The sequence below is a fragment of the Tupaia chinensis genome, unplaced genomic scaffold, assembly GCF_000334495.1.
Source record: "Tupaia chinensis unplaced genomic scaffold, TupChi_1.0 Scaffold139190_1, whole genome shotgun sequence".
NCBI lineage: Eukaryota > Metazoa > Chordata > Mammalia > Scandentia > Tupaiidae > Tupaia > Tupaia belangeri.
The window spans coordinates 2,087,224-2,107,988 of NW_006199080.1; the positions used below are offsets into that span (position 1 = coordinate 2,087,224).

Here is a 20,765-nt window from a genome sequence, read left to right on the forward strand (position 1 = left end):
TATACTATGTTAATATGAAAGTATAGGCACCTTTTGTTTGATAAATCAGGCAAGTCTAGCATAACCACTCCCCAAGAAACAAGGCAGAAGCAACTAAAACAAAATTATTTACTACTATAAACATGACCTCAGATTCATAGTGTAAACCAATTTCACCTACATGTTAACCACTTTACATATGTTTTATTTGTCTTTTTTCCCCCCCTGGATTTGAACTTCTGTATATCAGCAATTTCCTTAAGGAGTTGTTTTCTAAGCCTTGGTTTATAGCAATGTACCGGTTTAAGGTCAGTGTAGAAAACAGAAAACACTCTTCAGTATTTTACTAAGAAAATGTTTTTCTATGAGGGATGACATGTTTGCCAAATAGTTGAGGGGTTAGAGAACATAATAAAAATAGGCTTTCTGAACACTCAGGAAAGATCACTCTCTCCAGGGTCATAAACCTAGAAGCAGAAACATAAAATCAGAAAATGGCTTATTTAGAAGTTGCCACTAAATTCATTGCATTTTTAAACCACATCCACAAGTATGTCTTGAGACATCCAAGCTATTGATGAACATTAAGTATTCCAGCCTTCAGACTGAAATAAAGTCCTCTCAACACCAACAACCTCGAAATATGGCATTGGGAAAACACTTCAGACAAAATCATCTCCATATCCAAGGTAACAAAATAATTGTCCAATCTCATTCTTGCCTTCAAAGGCTGAAGTAAAAATGCGGTTTGTGCTTTATGGCATTCAGACTAACCAAAGTATACTAGTGAATATGTCTATAAGTACTTTCATCATAAACATCCTTTTGGGGGAAAAAAAAATAGGTCAGACCTGTAGCTCAATGATTAGGGAACCAGATTCCACATAGCCAAGCATAGTTCAAATCCCAGCCCCAGGGGGCCAGCAGTTAGTGTAATCGCTATGTCACTGGACGCCCACGTAGTCGACCACGGTTCGCATCTCGGACCTGGTGGCTTAAAACTCACTCCGGGCGTGTGTACGTGTGTGCCCAAGATCCTGAGAGGAGAATGGAGGAGAAGGGATTGCGGGGTGGCCATCTCCCCTGGGGGTGATTTCTCGCTTTCTGTCTCTCTGTCTCTCTCTGTCTGTCTGGTGAGCGCACACACCCTATAACAAAACCTCTCAAAGAAAAAAAAAAAAAAATCCCAGCTCCAGCAGCTTGAAAAAATCAAGATGGGGCCAGTAGGTGGTGTTGAAATTCCACATGGTTAAATGTGGTTTGAAGCCAGGACCCAGTTGCTTAAATATCATGCTAGACATGTGTGTGCACATGCCCAAAATTCCAAAAGGGGAAGGGATTGTAGTGTGACCATCTGCCCTGGGGAAGGGGTGATTTCTCATTTTCCTCTCTCTGTCTCTATCTCTTTGCTTCACTCTGTCTCTCTCTGTCAAGCACATATGCCCTAAGGCAGAAAAAAATAAAGAAAAAGAAAGAAAGAAGAAAGAAAAAAAAAGAAAGAGAAAGAAAGAGATAAAGAAGAAAGAAAGAGATAAAGAAGAAAGAAAGAAAGAAAGAAAGAAAGAAAGAAAGAAAGAAAGAAAGAAAGAAAGAAAGAAAGAGAGAAAGAGAGAAAGAAAGAGAGAGAGAAAGAGAGAAAGAAAGAGAGAGAGAAAAAGAAAAAGAAGAAGGAAATACACACCAGGCACAAGTGTATGCATGTCTGAAATCCTGACAGACAAAAAGAAATGGAGGATAAGGGGTTATGGCATAACTACACCCTGTTAGGGGGTCTTACTCATTTTCCTTTTTCTCTTTCTCTCTAATGAGCACATGTAAATCATAAAAAGTAAAAAAATAAATAAATAAACAAAGAGTTGCTATGAAAGATTCATTAAATATGAAGATCATAAATATAGCCCAACTCAGAGATATTATAGATTTACAGTAATTAATATATCAGGCAAAGTAAAATATTAGCTCTCTATTCTCCTTAATTCCTGCTATATTAAAATATTTGAACTTTCAAAAGCCCTAGATTTGCCCTTACCTCTTAGCTTACCCAGTAAGTTCCTAAAACCAGGATTGCCACTCTCTCCCTCCATCCCGTCTATTGGCCTATCTATCAGCTTCAGGAAGCATTATTTTATCACCATCATTTACATTTGCTCCTTCCTATGTGGTCACAACGCTCTTAATGTAAATGTCTATCATATAACGAACATCTATTAAGCTACTTTTATATCCCAATAGATCATAAAGTTTTTAAGGACAGCCTTCTTTTTCAATGCTCAGTGTACATAACAGATGCTCAGTAAAGGTTACATGTATTTGTTCAAGTACTATTTTGAGATTCCTTGGTACCAGTTAGATATGAGTTATACTTAGCAAACTTTCATTTTATTTAAAGTACTATATTACTGATTACATAAAATGCCATATAAATAGATTCTTATCTTTAGTTTTAAGTTTAAGCATCTTGACCATAGGTAAATTCAGTTATATTTTTTCTTCATAAGTGTAACATACTTGAAATATAAAGGGGCCTCACTCTTCCTTTCAACATCATAACTATTAAGTAAAACATTGAGTGTGTTTGCGTGCACACGTACACACATGTATTGTTAATGAATCAGAACAAAAATAGAACTTTTCCTCCCAGATAAGACTATTTTAAGTGGTAAAAATTATGGATGAAAAAATAGTTGAGTGGACTTGAAGTCCTACAACAGCACGTAAGGATGAAAATAGAAAAAAAAAATTATTAGAATTAAGGACATTGTTGGAGCCAGCAGGTGGCATGGTGGTTAAGGCAATGGATACTCCCACATGGCTGACCACAGTTCGAGTCCCGAACCTGGTGACTTGCTTTATCACTTTCATTCTCTCTGTGTGTGTGTCTCTTTCTGGTCAAATTTTAAAAATAAATAAATAAATGAATGAATGAATAAAATTAAATTAAATAATTCTTAAGAAAAAAAAAAGAATTAAGGACATTGCATTTTCTTGGCCAGAAAAATCTACCCCAATTCCTAGACCATTTTAACTCCTACTTGTTGAGAAAATATCGACAAAATGTATTTTGTAGGAAAACATCAATAATGCTGTTTTTAGATATTTTTAGCATAATCATTATTTTTCTAAAATATTTCAGGTATAAATGGTAGGTTCTATAGACAGAGTTTTCAAAAACTAAAATATTACCTATAGTCAGCTGCTTTCATTTAAGAATTTCTTATTTTTATTTTCTCTTGGCTTATGCCAAAAATGCAAATTCAAAAGCTTCAGAAAAAAAAATTGGAAATAAGCACTGATGATTTAAGAAAGAGAAACCATAGTTACAATTATGATACTGTCATTACGGTTTTATGCATCACAATTTCTAGAACAAGAATTGATAATGAGAACCAAAAATTCAGATGTGATGGCAAACATCTTTACAGTAGAAAATAGAACAAAAAATACTATCATTCTATGAGTCACTTACATTTAAATACACCTATTGCAAATAATTCGAGGACATTCGGAAAGAAAATATACTATAAATTATCCCTCTTTCTACTATTAGAACTTAGAAAATGAAGTGGCAAATAGTCTTGTCCAAGTACTAAAAATGAGAAGTTAGAGAGGTGAATGGAGGAGAAAAGCAATAGGAAAAAAAAAAAAAAAAAAGAAGACAAGGACAACAGAATATGTACAGATTAAAGTAGATTGAGGATAATATGGGACCAGCAGGTGGTATTATGATTAAGAGTGCTGGGGTGCCGGACTACCACATGACTGACCATGGTTCTAGTCCTGAACCTGATGGCTTTCTTTCTCATTCTCTCTCTCTCTCCCCCTCTCTGGTCAAAATTAAATAAATAAATAAAGTTTTAAAAAATAGTTCTTTAAATTAAATAAATAAAGCAGTGCCACTATTAAGGGGCCAAATCATTATTTAAATCATATACCTACCCTGTAGCCTAGTGGTTAAGGGAAGTGGAATCCACATAGAGGGAGGACTGCCCCCTGTAGCTTCAGCCCCGGGACCCCCAAGTCAGCCAGGTACACTTTTTTTTTTTTCCTCTCTCTTTTTCTTTCTGTCTCTAGGAGTACACACACCCCCTTAGCAAAAAAAAAAAAGAAAAGAAAAGAAAAGAAAAGAAAAGAAAAAAGGAATCAGATAGTAGATATTTGAAAAGTATGTTTTTCAAAGTAAATTGAAAAAGGTCAGATCTAAGAATTTGTTTTATGGATACATTAACAAAAGTTCAACTGAATCCTTTCTGACAAATATAAATATAAATGCTATTTAAGGCCAGCCTCAGAGCTTAATGGTTAAGCATAATATATAGGGAGTCAGTTCCTACGTGAACAACTGCTATTCAAATCCAAACCTGGCAGCTTGAAAACATACTGGGTATATACATGCATATGCATGCCCAGAATCCTGATGGGATGTAGATATGGAAGAAAAAGAATTGCTGCATGACCAGATCCCATTGTTGGATGGGTTTTGTTTTGTTTTGTGTGTGTGTGTCTGTCGGTATAGATAAGGAAAAGATAATTTATTAAGTAAGAGTAAAAGTACTCCTGAGTGGTAGGAGCAAACCTGAGTGGACAGAGAAAGTGATTCAAAAGGCTGTTGAATTCTGCCAGATTTATTATTTTTAACCTAGGTTGTGTGGGTTCATCATTGACTGAGCCCACTGATAGCTTTCATCTCATTGGCTATCAAACGTGGCTGAGTCCAATGATTTTACATTGACTATTCCATATGTGACTGGCCTGTTGATTCATCTCATTCACTATATCAAATGTGGCTTAATCAACTAGACATCCCTCACTAATCTCCTGCCTACATTTCCTTCAGAAGGAAATTTTCTGCCTTATTCTGATTCTATTTAGCCACATGGTCAGATGTTCCAGTTCCCTTATCTGCTTCCATTTTCTAGCTTTCTCCTGCCTCATTTTCCTCCTGAAAGGCATGATCCCCATAAATCTTTTCAGGAAGCTGAAGGTGGATGGTCTGGTTTTTGTAACTGCTTCATGCTAGAAAGGCACATTGGCCCTACCTATTGAGGATCATGGAACTTTTGCCCTATTTGACCTAGGTGGGAAAGTGGGGCCAGGGGCATGTTGTTGAGATAATACTCAGGTGTGTCGATGGGAGGGTTGTCATTGATGCTAGATGACTTGGGGCAGGATTCAGTAGAGGTCCCAAGAAGTTGATATTTCTATTGTATGGTCATTTGCAATTTTATGGCTTCTATGATGTCCAGAGTTACCTGAAGATCTTCCATGGTTATGATGACTTCTCCAGGCAGGAGCATAGAGGATCTCCCTGGGCTTTCTCAGTAGTCGATTTCTTCCCTTTGACTCATGAGTGCTTTGGCTGGCCATTCCTTCAGTTTCTTCAAGTTTTCCAACAGGAGCAGATGAGCCTTCATTATGGAATTGGAGTTCCTGAAGAGCTAGAGTCCTGGTCAGGATCACCACCATATATGTTACCGAATGGCATCTGTGATGATAACCAGGTCCTTGGTGTTTCGGACAAAGAACGGAATGAAACACACAAATAGTGTAAGAGAAAGGTAGTTTATTAAGTAAAAGTAAATATACTCTCCTGAGAGAAAGGAGTAGTCCTGAGAAGACAGAGAAAGAGTGCCTCCAAATTCCCATTGCTGGGGGCTTTTTCAGTCTCTCTTTCTCTCTCTCTAGCACATGTTCCTCTTGGCAATAACAATAAAAAAATTGCTGATGACCCCCTGATAATCACAATTTTGAGTAGGGTACGATTCACAATGGCAATTTTTTTCTTTTCTCTCTCTCTCTGCAAAGACTTCTTTGATTTTAACAACAACAACAAAAACAATGTGATTTCATGCACCTAAGAGATGCATATCAAATTAATGTCTCCTACACAGATACAATTGTCTTTAATCTCTAAATTTTCTTGCCTTTTTTCTCTATTCTTCTTTCTCTTTTTTCTTTACATATTATTAATTTTCAAAGAGGAAAACATAGTTTTATTTCATACTGCTAACATCATACTTAATGTGCATCCTAATTATGTGTATTTCAGGAAGTTGGTAGTTTCCAATTCACTTCTTCCCATACCATATTGCAGGACTGTGCAGCACCTGACTCTTACTTTGCTTTTTATGAAATTTGATGGCCCAGCCATAATGGCAGTAACAATGCAACATTCTTCAATGCTGAAGTCATACAGAAGACTGGGTGGGATTTGACTCCCAGTATGATCTGTACATCATGGCAAGTATATGCCTATGATCCTGGCAGGCTGAAAGACTGTAGGAGGGGTGACCACATCGTCAGATCTTTTTGAGGGTGCTCAAATTTCTCTTTCTCTTTCATTTTAAAAAAACTTTTTTAGAAAAACTTGTTGATTGAATAAATAAGTGACAGTGCATTGAAAAATAATGCCCCTTTCTACTTACATAAATGAGAGTGCATTAGAAATCTATGGCCATTTTTCCTTTTGAAGCTTACTCATTGTATCAGATTTTATTACAGTCTTTAAATCAACTTGTTAGCAAGGCATTATTTGTTACTGGAGGCTTTGCAGAAGAGTCCATTTCCAGGCTCACTCAAACTTTTGGAAAAAAACAGTTCCTTTTCATTGTAGGATGTAAGTCTCTGTTTCCCAGCTGATTGACAGTAGGCAGTTGCCCTTCTTTCCTAGAACCCCTTTTATCCCTACACAGGGACCCCTACAACTCAGAGAAAAAAAAAAAAAAAAAAACTCAAATCCTTTTCTTCTGCTACATCTCTGTTCTGCTTAAAAGTAGAGAAGGGCATTGACTTTTAATAACCTGCAATTATTTTGGACCCACCTGGATAATCCAGGATAATCCCTCTACTTAAGGTTTGTGGCCTTAATTTCAGGTACAATGTCCGTTTTTGTAACTTATTCATAGATTTCAAGGATTAGATCTTTCTGCCAACTCACCCATATTTCTGTACTATTCACTTGATTATTTATGTGACTGATGTCAAAACAAGCAGCTCAAAAATATTGCTGTTTCAGAACATTTGAAGCAATGTCAAAATGATCCCTGGAGTCTTGGAAGAAACGTCCTTGCCCCTCAAACGTTTTACTAACTGATGGGTACTGCTTAGCACTTATCTAGTTTAAAGTAATAGAAAACAAGCACTTCGCCATCACTTCAAGTCATGCAATAGTCTTTTAGATAAGCATGTCCTCAATTTAATTTGGGAAGAATGTTCTACGTGGAGATAGCAATCAGATGCAAGGTATCAATGGTTTACAAGCAAGACGTAATGTTGAGAAACCAAGTATGAAACCCTCTGTGAAGGTTTGAGCTCAAAAAATTGCAAATCAACTTGTAAATAACTGGCAAGATCATCTGTAGTCAATCATGAGAAGTGATACATTATTGTTGCAGTGGAAGGCTTGGTTTGCATGCATTCAGGTTGATAAGCACAATGTCTATAATCATAAGAGATTAGTAAAACAGCTGTGATTTTAGATTATGTTTAGTAATTCAACTTTAATAAAAATACTTATAAAGTGCTTTCTATTCCAGAAATAGTTTCACTTTATATTAACAAATACAATTTTTATAATCTAGTAAAACTGCTATGACAAAATATATAATTTCTATTCAATGACAGATTTAACCTGTAGCTGTGATCATAAACTGTTTCTTTCAGTTTCTTAGTTCAGTTTCTTTTTTAAGAATTATTTTATTTTAGCTTTATTTATTTAATTATTTATTTTTAATTTTGACTAGAGAGGGACAGAGTGAAATAAGAACAAGTGAGAAAGCAAGACAGAACTTGAACCATGGTCAACCATGTGGGAGTGCTGCACCCTAAACCAACACGCTACCTGCCAGCTCCCCTGATTTCAGTTTCTAACTGCTTTTCATTTTTATTTTTTAAATTTGCCAAAGAGCATGAGCAGAAGGTGGAGGGAGGGCAAGACAGCACCTCCCCACCACCAGGTAATGTTCACACCACAATCCCTTCTTCTCCACTCCTCCCTCCTTTTGAGATTTTTGGGCAGGAGGCAGGAGGATTGTGACATAGCAAGACTGTCTAAAGTAATTATATATGTATACATATATATATATATATGTATACATATATAATTATATGTGTGTATATATATATATGTGTGTGTGTATATATATATATACATATATAACAGCTTCTATTAAGATCCTCCTAAAGGGAAAAAGAAGATGCAAATAGGTAACTGGAAAATCTTTCCCTCCAACTCTATTTTTCAGACCTCTATCAAGTGGGAGGTGGTACCAAGTACATTTTAGATAAAGTATTGGTTACATGAAACTTTAATTATTTACCAGTTTACCAACATCTAAAAATGTTAAACTGTTTTATTTCTTTACTTTTGAAATGATGTTAACTTACTTGATGACTATATCTACACAGGTTGTATAACTTCACTACTAAAAACACTTAAAATAATTAATCAATAACATACTCAAGGGTAAAAAATAATTGTCAGCCACTATATGTCCCACACCTGTGTATGGGACATACACAGTATTAACTGTATTAACTCACAACAGCTTGGGGTACAATCTTGACTTATAGCTACCCAAACCCTAAAATTTCTAGTTATATTTGTTATTCGATCAACCTAAATAATGAAAAAGCAGTCACTTTTTAAACAAAAACGCAAACAAGCAAACAAACAGAAACATGAGCTGCTGAGTATACTCTAACATAAAGGCAAAACACTTACTTTAAATTAAAAAATTTTAAATGATTTTGGGCCAAGCCACTCTGTAGCCTAGTTGTTAAGAGAGCCAGAAGAAGGCGGGTTTGCTCCCAATATCGAAGAGAACAAAGAAGCCTTGGAGCTGCTGAAGAATGCAATCAGGAAGGCTGGCTACACTGACAAGGTTGTCCTTGGCACAGACGTGGCTGCCTCTGAGTTCTTCAGGTCTAGGAAGTATGATCTGGACATTAAGTCTCCTGATGATTTCCGCAGGTACATCACACCTGAGCAGCTGGCTGACCTGTACAAGTCCTTCATCATGGACTACCCAGTGGTGTCTATCAAAGACCCCTTTGACCAGGATGACTGGAACACATGGCAGAAGTTCACAGCCACTGCAGGAATCCAGGTAGTGGGAGACGATCTGACTGTGACCAACCTAAAGTGCATTGCCAAGGCCGTGGGTGAGAAGTCGTGCAACTGCCTCCTGCTCAAAGTGAAACAGATCAGCTCTGTGACTGAGTCCCTTCAAGCATGCAAGCTGGTGCTATCCAATGGCAGGGGTGTGAAGGTGCCTCATTGTTCTTGGGAGACTGAAGTTACCTTCATCACTGACTTGGTGGTGGGGCTCTGCACTGGGCAGATCAAGACGGGTGCAACTTGCTGGTCTGAGCTCTTGGCCAAGTACTACCAGCTCCTTAGAATTGAAGAGGAAGTGGGCAGCAAGACCAAGTTTGCCAGCAGGAACTTCAGAAACCCCCTGGCCATGTAGGCCAAGGCAGGTGACCCAGAGGCCTCAGTCACTAGGCGGCTAAGTAGACTCTGACTTCAGGCCGAGGGTGCTCAACCAGCACTTATAGGGCCTCTGGTAGTTAGTGCTCCTCTCAGATCTGTGGTGCTCATGCAGCTTCCTTAGAACTTTGACCACCTGGAACCCTGTCAGAAACCCTAGCTCTGTAATCATGTGATTGGCCCAAATTATTTTTCTCCCCTCACTTCACACCAAGTATCTAGAACCATCGGCACCTCTAGTGTAATCTCTGAGGGGGCCACAAGCCAGATCCCCAGTGGTTTTGTGTGCAAAAATACAAAGCCTCAGTGACCTATTTAAAAGAGAGAGAGAAAGACAGAGAGAAATCCTACATGACCAACTGCAGCTCAAATCCTGATGTGATGGTTTGAAAAACACTCTTGGCTTGTGAGTCTGTGACCAAAATCCCAACAGGATGAAGAACTGGAGAAGGGATTGCAGCATGACCATGCTCCATTAGTGGATGTTTTCTCTTTTCTTTCTCGGGTGAGCACAGGATACCTCTGAAAATCGGGGAGGCCCATTGTACAAATACTACATTGTTTTATGAAAATGTATATCTAATCTTTTGTGCTAAGTAAATCTGTATTACACAAATTAACTATCTTTGCAATCCACTAAATATCTGGAATGTAATGCAATGATTATCTCCTACTGTATATTTGTTTAGTAGTTTGCAATCTTTAAAATTGTTATTAGTAGTTAACATCTTTCTCATAAATAGTCAGAACTTTTCAAGAGCCATGAATCAAGACAGCCCATAGCCTTGTTTATTTCAAGGACATTTTTGTAGTACAGAACAAAAAGAAAGCCAGTAAAGACAAGGCAAATTTTAAAGAAAAAGCTATTTAGTTTTGTGAGCTTTATTTCTTAAGTGGTGCAAGTGAAAGGACTGTGTAGGGTATAAAGAATACAATGAATTAAGAAATGTGTCTTAGTCTTTAGGCTTTTCTAGCAAATGGGTTCTTTAGTCATTAAATACTCACCTACTCTAGGAGAAGAGTTAATGAAAACTAGCTGGAAATCTCTTGAACTTGATCAAGAAAACCTTAGCATTCGACTCAGCTCAGTAGACAGCAGCCTTCTACAAGATTCTTGGCTCCAGACTTTGATTTTCTTAGTGTACTTAATTCAGAGAATTTGTAATTATCAGCTCTTTCTCTGCACCTTTGAATGCAAAGTTTTTAAAGACCCCTTTCCTATGTTACAACTCAGTCCTTTATTTCTTGGATACCTGGGAGTCTTTTCTTTGAAATGTAAACTCTAAAAAAGAGAGCACTCCTACTTCTCATTTTTGGCAGGAAGGTAAGGACCTAATGTCTCTGGGCACTTAAGCCCAAGTTATGTAACTATTTCTTGAGATAAAAACAAGAAAATGTTTATTTTTCATTTAGGTAAATCCAAATAGGAAACATAGTTGAACTTTGCTCTCCCGACCCCAATTCATAAAACTCTTGAAACTTTTCTTTCAGTGGGTAGAGTTCAGGTTCCCTTTTGGTCTTTTATCCCTATTGTAAAAGCCTGAATAAACCTCTTTTCTGTCTCTATTTTTTCCAGTCAAATTTCAACACTGTCTTAGACAAAACATATTTATGAATCTCACAAGGGGAAGAAATTCTCATTAATTTGTAATATACAGTTGTTCCCCCTTCTTCATGGGAGATACATTCTAAGACACCTACTGGATGCATGAAATAATGGATAGTACCAAATCCTCCATGCACTGTGCTTCCCGATACAGACATACCTATAAAATAGTTTAATTTATAAGTTAGGCATGGTAAGAGATTAACAGTAACAACTAGTAGTAGAAGAACTAATACATACACACACACACACACACACACACACACACATATATGATATACACATTATGTGTTTTAATTCGTCATAAGGTGCATGTCCTCTTCAGAGAGAGTGAAAGTGAGAAAGCACTTCCCAGAGAGAATGATCATTTTATAATTTTTGCAATGATTTCTCCTCCATTCTCTCAGGAACGTGGCATACACAAATATTCACTCAGCATGTTTTTCAGGCTGCCAATCATGTAATCAGACATGTGGGATCCAGCTGACTTAACTACCATGCCACTCAGGGCCCAACCATATATTTTTTAAAAAGTCATGTGAATAGGATCTCTTTATCTGTCTCTGACTACATGCTCCTTGACTTACAACAGGGTTTAATGTGCTGATAAACCTATTATAAACGAAAATATCACAAATTTAAAAGCATTTAATTCATCTGACTTCCTGAACATCATCGCTTAACCCCCACCTATCTGAAGTGTGCTCAGAACAATTTCATTAGCCCATGGTTGGGCAAAATCATCTAACACAAAGACTATTTTTATAATGAATGTTGAATATCTCATGTAATTTGTTGAATAATGTACAAAATGATTTTACAGATACTTGAAATACCATTTTTACTGTATATTGCTTTCACACAATTTAAAATTGAAACATAAATTGAGCCATTGTTAATTTGGGGACTGTCTATACCTTATAGGACTACACCCTAAGTGACTAAAACCTCAGAAAGTGAAACTACAGATAAGGGGAAACTACTGTATAGCATTAAAATGAGGCATACTAAAGTATTTTTCATATCATGATGAAAATTATGCATATCTTAAGCATATGCATTTACCTTTCTACAATATGTACCGAAGGTAGCACTAAATTGTAATGCGAAGTTCTGAAGAAAGAAAAGACAGTTACTGGTTGGGCGGAAGATAAGAGAATTCATCCCATTTCACGAAGCATATAGATGGAAGAAGGTGCAGAAATTGAAAGCTGAGCTTCCTAGAATATACACTTCGAGCATCTCTAGAGTATAGATAATGCACCAATGCAAGAAACACCTCTGGGGCTCTGTGCTCTGATGAGTCATGACTGCAGAGGGCTGAGGTTTAAAGCCAACTGGATTGCAGGAACTTAAACCCAAGCAACTGAAACATTCTGCATTCCCATCCTTCTCTGGCATAGAACACAAGTCTACAAGCAATGCCTGGGCACAACTGAAACACAAATACCAACCAACTTACTCAGCTTACAAATGATAAGAAAAACAATTGCTAAATGTAAAATGCTTTGTTCCACACTGACATATGAAAAAAAGTCCTTTCCTTTCAAATATTTGGAAAGTCCACAGCTTGTAAGGGAAACCCATCTGTGGACAGTCCCTGTCTTGCCTTGCTTCACATAACCCTGCTCAGAATTCCTCCTGCCAGGAGATCCTTAGAAGGAAAAGAGTTCTTTACTACGCTATCAAAAGGAAAACTACAAAAGTCCACTGATCATTTTTAAGAGCAAATGTACAGTTAAAGATTACCAGTATATTAAAAAAAAAACCTCTAACAACATGAAAATTATAACAGTAAATAAATATTTATCTCCTTTAACAAAACTACACACATTCATAGTCCAAATATGAAATGAAACAATAGCATGTAAGAGCGAGATAGCATGTACGAATGAGAGAAATTCATTATTTGTAGTATTTTGTTCAGCTCTTCTTTGTTTCCTTTGACTCTCATGGTATTTGTCCTTATTTACTGGTATTAGGAAATAATAATAATGGTTCACCTTTTGGGTGAGTTCTTCCTGCCCCCCTGCCTCCCATCCTGCTTACACAGTGAGTTTTAAAATTCCTGAGCACCTAGGGTGAAGTCATATTTGCCTCTGCCAAGACCTTTAGTATGTGGACATAAACAAAAACCACTCAAGTGATCACAAGCAGAGGCTATTTATTCAGAGCTTGCTATAGCAAAGGAAGCCAGCCACTGACACTTGTGTTTGGAAGAGACTCAAAGGCAGGCAGGGGGGAGAGAAAGCTTTACAGTGGAAAAGAGAAAAGGTCTAGGGGTATGCTGTGATTGGACTTTGTTGGCACAGGGAAGCTGAACTAGAGCTAACTAGATCCAGGCATCCTATATAATTAGTTTGGAGAGTATATTCAGCTTTCTCTGGTTGGTCCTGCATTGGAAAGAGATGAGCAATAATTAAGAAAGCTGGCAGTTATTAAAGCCTGACCTTTGTGGGGCGGGGGGTGACTGCAGCAGAAGCTGTGGGTGAGAGTTCTAATTTTATACAGTATATGGAGCTGGCCATTGTCCTTTATTTACTGAGCCTCTCAAGGATTTCAGACCTCTTACAGTCCTGAGGCGGCAGTTCTAACTAACCCACGCCCTCAAACACACATACACACACACACACACACACACTCGTGCACGCACACACACAGCACAATGCCAGAGTGTTAATATGGGCTAAATAGTTTACTTGTTCTTACTCTGCTGGCTTTGTGTTGAATTCTTTTCTCCATTTTATAGGTAGGGACATTTTTTTTTCTTCCTTTCTTCCTTCCTTCTTCCTTCCTTCCTTCTCTTCTTTCCTTTCCCCTCTCCCCCCTCTTCTTCCTTTCCTCCTCGCCTTTCTTCCTTCACTCCTTTCCTTCCTTCTCTCTCTCTCCCTCTCCAACCCCATCAATTTCCACGTTATGTTTTCTGTTTGTTTGGGGTGGAAGAATGTGGCGTATTGGCATGTCCTATCATGTTGACGAGAAGTGCTTATTATATTTATGAAAATAAAAATTCAAGGATGAGAGCACTAAGGATAAAGAAGAATAAAAGACAAGGCATAGTCTAACAATGACTTAATTTTAAGCTACAGTATATTTAGTATATACTATAACCAAGTAAGTCTCTGAAGAACAGTATTCAGCTACAATTTCTAAGTGTCAATTATAAAAGTGCAATGCGAGGGACTACAATTTGGATGGAAATAAACTAAAGAACTTTTTATTTTTTTTGGAGAGGTTTTTGCCATAGGGCACGTGCCCTCGCCAGACAGACAGAGAGAGACAGAGAGAAAGCGAGAAATCACCTCCCCCCGGGGGGGGGGTGGCCATGCCGCAATCCCTTCGCCTCCATTCTCCTCTCGGGATCTTGGGCATGCACGCACACGCGCCTGGCTTGAGTTTAAGCCACCGGGTCAGGGACTCGAACCGCGGTCGACTACGTGGGAGTCCAGTGACATAGCCATTACGTTAACTGCTGGTCCCAAGAATTTTTTCTCAGGGACTCGTATATTCCAGTTTCTGCAATTATTCATCATTACTCTGGGAATCTTCAGGTTTAAAGTGTTCATTTTTAGATGTTGCCTTCTATGTGGTTGTGATCTTCTCTTTTCATCCAGTACCTCACCCTGCACCTAAAACAATCTATTTACTACACTTGACACAGAAATGTAATCTTTTTATTTATTATTGTCCTATTACTTTCTTTTTCAAAACTTACCTCGGCAGGGCAAATACAAATTTTAAAATAAAGGATTTCGTTCCTTAGTTGGAAATGAAGAAAGAGACCCTTTTTCTTAGATTATTTACATGAGAAAACTCGAAATTGTAAGGGCTTCCTTTCTTTGAAATGTATATAAATGTTTCTAAAAAGCTAAACAAGCCTCTGGGCAGCTTTATGACTCAGCAATGTCTTTTTTTTAAGTACTTAAGAAACATCTCTTTGAAATGTAATCACTAGGTTTGATTAGAGAACCCACCCCCCAGTTTCTGTGAGAAACTAGTAGCCTAATTTTTGCAAGTGCCTTAATCTAAGATGTAAAACAAACTGCCCCTAGTCACGGAAGTTTACTGTCTTTTTTTCTTTAAGAGATTTTTGCTACAGGCCACTCACTGGAGAGACAGAAACAGAAAGTGAGAAATCACTTCCCACGGGGGAATGACCATACTGCAATCCCTTCACCTCCATTCTCATCTTGGAATCTTGGGCATGCACACACACCTGTCCAGCGCAAATTTTAAGCTGCTGGGTCTGAGTCTCGAACCACAGTCGACTACCTGAGAGTCCAGAGATGTAACCATTATGCTATCTACTGATCCCATAAGTTTATTTTCTATTTTAATTCTTTTTTTAAATAATTTTTTTTTCACTTTTTATTTATTTATTTAAATTTGACCAGAGAGGAACAGAGAGAAAGAGAGACCAAATCACCAGGTCTGTCCAACTGCCATCGGCTATGTAGGAGTCCAGCACCCTTGACCACCGAGCCACTTGCTAGTCCCATACTTTCTATGGGCTGCATGGCCAACTATATATCAGGAGGAAATCAAAAAGTTCCTGAATGGAGCCAGCAGGTGGCATGGTGGTTGAAGCACTAGAATCCCACACGACCAACCGTGGTTTAAGTCCTATAACTGGTGGCTTGCAACTCAATGCCGGACATAGGTGTGTGCATGATCAAAATCCAAGGAGGATAATGGAGAAGAAACTGATTTGACTATACCCCGATGGCATGATTTCTCACTTTACCTCTCTCTGTCTCTGTCTCTCTGGTGAGCACAGGTACCCTATGGCAAACACTTTTAAAAAAATGGAGGGATCATGGAAAAATGGAAGTAAATTAAAAAACAAGTTAATTTTGGTGCAGTTTTTGAAGTTCATGTTATTTTTAATATTGTTCATTTTCCTTGAACCTTGGAAACTCATCATACATGCAAAAGATATCTGTTTGCCAATCTCTTAATGGAATGGTTATGAACATCACATTCTAGATTAGTGCTTATCCAATCGTTACACTATTTTTTTTTACTCTTCTTCCTTTTTGGAGAGGTTTTCTTGGCTAGGCAAACATTTTTGTTTTTATTCCCTTATTAACTTCTGTAACTATTCAGGATTCTGCTCTTCATCAAAATGTTTCTCAATACATATGGCATGAAATTCAGAAGGTGCCGCAATTCAGTACGAATGAAGACAATCTTCTTGGTGAACATGTTCTGGGAAGAAAAAGCCTTGGTTCACGTAGAGGAACTGGAAAGAACTCTTGTGTCGAAGGCCTCGGTATGTGTGGGTATAGGATTGAGACCTGACTGATTACGGAATTTCTACCCGTGACTATCATCAGTGGTTTGAGAATGGAAACAAATATTAGTAAAAATAGCCAGAACTTTCCTTCTGATTTTCACGGCAGTGGTGGAAATGATGCTACAAGTTCATGCACTTCAGCATCCATGAAACTGCCTAGAAGAGAGCCTCTGAGAGTAAAGTCAATCAGAAACAAACAGAGCAGATAAAAAATAAAAAGAAACTGAAGAGGGACTTAGCTTTCTGATGACCTCTTGGGAAATTTTTATCTCAATTTTTAAATTTGTTATTACAATTTATGTTTATATCATTTTCTATAGAAACACCTGAACTAGTTTATTCTCTATGCTACCTATAAAAATCTTGAATAAAAATGTAAATCCTGGGGATGGGGAAGGCAGCAGGTGGTATGATGGTTAAGGTGCTAGATTTCCACGTGGTGGACCACAGTTCAGTTCCCAGATCTGGTGACTTGAAAATCACATTGGATGTACATATGTCTGTGCTCAAATCCCAGGAGGATTTTGAATGGAGGGGAAGGAACTGTGGCTTGGCCATTTCCCATGAGTGGAAGATTTCTCACTTTCTTTCTGTCTCTCTCTGGCAAGTGCATGTGCCTATGGGAAAAAAAAAAAAAGTAAATTCTGAAATACTGAAATACTGCAAAACTTTATGTATTTCTTTTCTTTTTTGCAAATTTTTATTGAATATGTCCTATGCTTTTCTAGCACCTAAGATTCATCAGTGACTGTGTCAGATGAGAAACTTTGGTATCAATCAGCATGTATTCTGCAGAGAAGGTTAGGCAATTGACTAGACAAATAAGCAAAAAACAGAGAGAAAATGCAAAGGACACAGTATGCTTCAGGAAAAGAAAACAAAGAATTAGGAAAGTGAGTTGAAAGTTACATAGGGGAGTGGTCAAGGAAAACAGGCAGAACTTGGAGAGGCAGTGGCAGTGCCGGCCAGTAGTATGCTGGGGAACAGCATCTCCCAGGGCATCTCTCAGGCAGAAGGAACAGCAAACATTCTCTGATGTGAGAGGGCACCTGGCTTGTTGAAGACAATAGATTAGACTAATGTAGGAGCAGGACTGACTGAATGAGGGAGAGAGTGGAAGATGAGGTAGGAAGGTTATCACAAGGAAGCTTTATGATTTTTTTGTTTTTAGTCTTTTGAGAGATTTTTGCTATAGGGTATGTACGCTCACTGGAGACACAGAGAGAGACAAAGAGAGAGAAACTGAGAAATCAGCCCTCAGCAGGGATGGTCATACTAATCTCTTTTCCTTCATTCTCCCCTGGAGATTTTGGGCTCACACATACATGTGCCTGGCATGAGTTTCAAGCAACCAGGTCCAAGATTTGAACTATGATTGGCCATGTGGGAATTGAGTTTCAAGCTGATAGGTCCAAGATTTGAACCGTGTTTGGCCATGTGGGAATCCAGTGCCTTAACTACTGTGCCACCTGCTGGTTCCAGAGGCTTTGTACTCTTAATGAAGACTTAGAATTTTACTCTGAATGATATGGGAAGTCACTTGATGAATTTAGCAAAGGATTTGTATTAGACTTAAATGTTAAAATATATTGGTTAAGTTTATCGATATATGCTCTTTCAGTAATCATATAATTACTTACAGTAACTAATATATTTTCCCCATGTTTTCTTTGAATCATGATTGTTTCTCCCTTTGACAGCTCATAAATCAGTTCCATGGATTCAGAAGGCATCTCCGAATGAAAAGCCTATTAAAAAACAATAATTTGGACTGACGGTCATAGTTTCCTTTAGCTTTATTGTTAAGAATTTGGCATGTTTAGATGAAGAAAATGCTTGTGAATTAATTTTCATGCTAAAAATTAATTTTAAATGTTATAGAGAAATGCTTTCATGACCAATATAAGCCATGGAAGCTCTTTATTTGCTTCTGCTTATCTGTCATATCTTCTGTGAAACAAATAAATTGTGAAATCAAAGCACATAAAACTAAAGCATTTAATTAATGAGATAAGATAATAAGACTAAAACAGAAAACTTCCAACCCTAATTCCTCCATTAAAAAGAAAAAAAAATGCAAAGACAATCCATAAGATCATTTAGAAGAAATTGTTATTATAGTGCATACCCCCCAAAAAAAAACCAACGACAAAAGGGGTTAGTTGGCCTGTCCATTTAGTCCTTTTAAACTTAATTCCTTTCATTCTAGTTTTTATAATATAGTTATTTAAAAAAGTGTATGTGTAAATAGGGACTCTAACTTAAATATCCTGCTTAAGTAGAATCATCAAGGGACACCTTATCTTATCTCCTACCTGCATCAATCAAATCTTTCCTTTAAGGGCCTTGTCTTTGAGGTCAAAGTCAGCTTCTCAGGATAAAAGAGTGGATGTTTAGCTATAATTTAAAAAGTCACCTTTCAGATGAAAAACATTTGAGTCATGAATTCATCCTTCTCTTTCTGAGTATTGCCATGCTTTTAATTCCAGAGCATTTTTTCCAGTTTTTAAATTTAAACATAAAGAACATATTTAATGTATTTTTGGGGGGAGGGGTAGAGGTTTTAGCCTTAGGGCCTGTGTGCTTGCTAGAGAGAGAGAGAGAGAGAATGAGAGGGAAAGTAAGAAATCACCTCCAGAGGAATAGCCACACAAAATCCCTTCTTCATTCTCCTCCCATGATCTTGGGCATGCATGCACATGCTCCCGGCATGAGTTTCAACCCACTGGGCATGGGACTTGAACTGTGGTCCATCTACCACCCTGATTGACTCCTGGAAATGTAATTACAGGAATCATCTCCTTTCAGTGTCCTGATTTAGTTAAACCAGAGGTTGCCTTTTTATTTTTTCTCTGCTATAAAGGACTAGCTAGTATAATCTTAGTCTTCATTTGCTAAGTGACAAAAATAAAAGATGTAGGCACTTATTAACAAGAGAGAAAACAAATTTCTGCCACTCCATATTGCCAGAATTGAAATCTTTATTTCTGAATACGTATGCATATGATGAATTTTAATTGTCAGGGGATGAGTGAACTCACCAGAGAGAGAAAGAAAGAAAAAGAGAGAGGATTTCCCAATTGCACATGGTCATGTGGTGATCTCGTGTCCATTTCTCCTTTGTGTTGGGATTTGGGTCATATGCCTGCACGCCTAGCATGTTTTCTAGGCTTCCAATGCCAATGATTTGTGGTTGGCCATGTGGAATCTGACTAGTCCTTAACCACTAAGCTATGGTGTTGACTTTATTTATAGACACTTAAATTTGAGTTCCATTTAGGTTTTATGTATTAGAAATATTATTCTCTTTATCTTTTTGAAATATTTAAAAATGTAAAATTATTGTTAGCTCCTGGACATTAGAAACGCAAGCCGTGGGTCAGATTTGGCTGAGGGCCATAGTTTTTTGATATTTCAGTTAAAGAAAACTTAGTCCTTTTTTTCCCCACTTGCTTATTGATTACTGATTGGTTCAGGCAATCAGCCTTAAACTAATCGGTGCTGTTTTAAAATTTATTCTGATATATAGACTTCTTCTTTCTTTCTTTTTTTTTTTCTTCCTTTTTTTAGACAGACTTTTCTTTATGTTGTATGTGCTCTTTGGAAAAATAGAGAGAGATAGGGAGATCGAAAGCAAGAAATCAACTCCCAGAGAATATGGCCACATCACAGTATCTTCTCCTCCATTCTCCCCTTGGGATTTTGAGCACACACTCACATGAGCCTGGCATGAGTTTCAAGTTACTATTCAGGTTCAGGGGACTTAAAAAACAGTAGGCTCTGTGAGTCCAACAAAGTAACCATTATGCCATCTGCCGGTCCCAATACATAGACTTTCTTGTTGACTTCTGATCACAGCAGTCTCTCTTTTCCTTATTTCTCTCTTTTCTCTCATTTTTTTTTTTTTAAATGATCTATTTGGAAGTTTTGTGCACTTTAAATTACCATGGCCAAAATATCAATTCCCATTATAGTCAAGGGATTGACTCTGAAATATATGTTACGGACACATGAAGATACTCCATAGACCATGGTACTTCATGTAAAACCTTTGTTTGTTCCTTTTACCCTAGACCAACAAATCTCCATCTGTCCATCTCTCTTTACAAGGACGTATTTTTCTTATTTCTCATATTGCATCTTTACACCTACTTGAAAAAATCTCTCCCTTTAAACTAGACCTTGACATTATGTAATATGAATTAAAGTGTAGCATTAAATGACCAAAGAACCTTGAGTAGTTGAAGAAATAACATAACTTTATGTTGAGGTTATAGAAATTACCACCATAGTTTTTGCTCTGAACTCCTAAAAGGAAAAAAAAAAAAAAGTGCAAGCACTGCAGCTTTCTCACTAGGCCCTCAGGCTGCAGGCAGCTGCTTGCTAAGCACGGCCAA

The 20,765-nt window shown here is 37.5% G+C and overlaps 1 protein-coding gene across 1 annotated transcript in view; it reads left to right on the forward strand.

Annotated features, from left to right (window-relative positions):
* Positions 1–5,454: 5,454 nt before the first annotated feature.
* LOC102477394 (alpha-enolase-like) overlaps positions 5,455–20,765 on the forward strand; it is a 46,056-nt gene continuing 30,745 nt past the window's right edge. Inside the window, exons 1-4 of the mRNA XM_006161812.1 lie at positions 5,455–5,523; positions 7,185–7,280; positions 8,751–9,442; positions 16,179–16,344. Of these exons, the coding sequence (XP_006161874.1) occupies positions 5,455–5,523; positions 7,185–7,280; positions 8,751–9,442; positions 16,179–16,344 (1,023 nt within the window). The remainder of the gene's footprint in view (positions 5,524–7,184; positions 7,281–8,750; positions 9,443–16,178; positions 16,345–20,765) is intronic.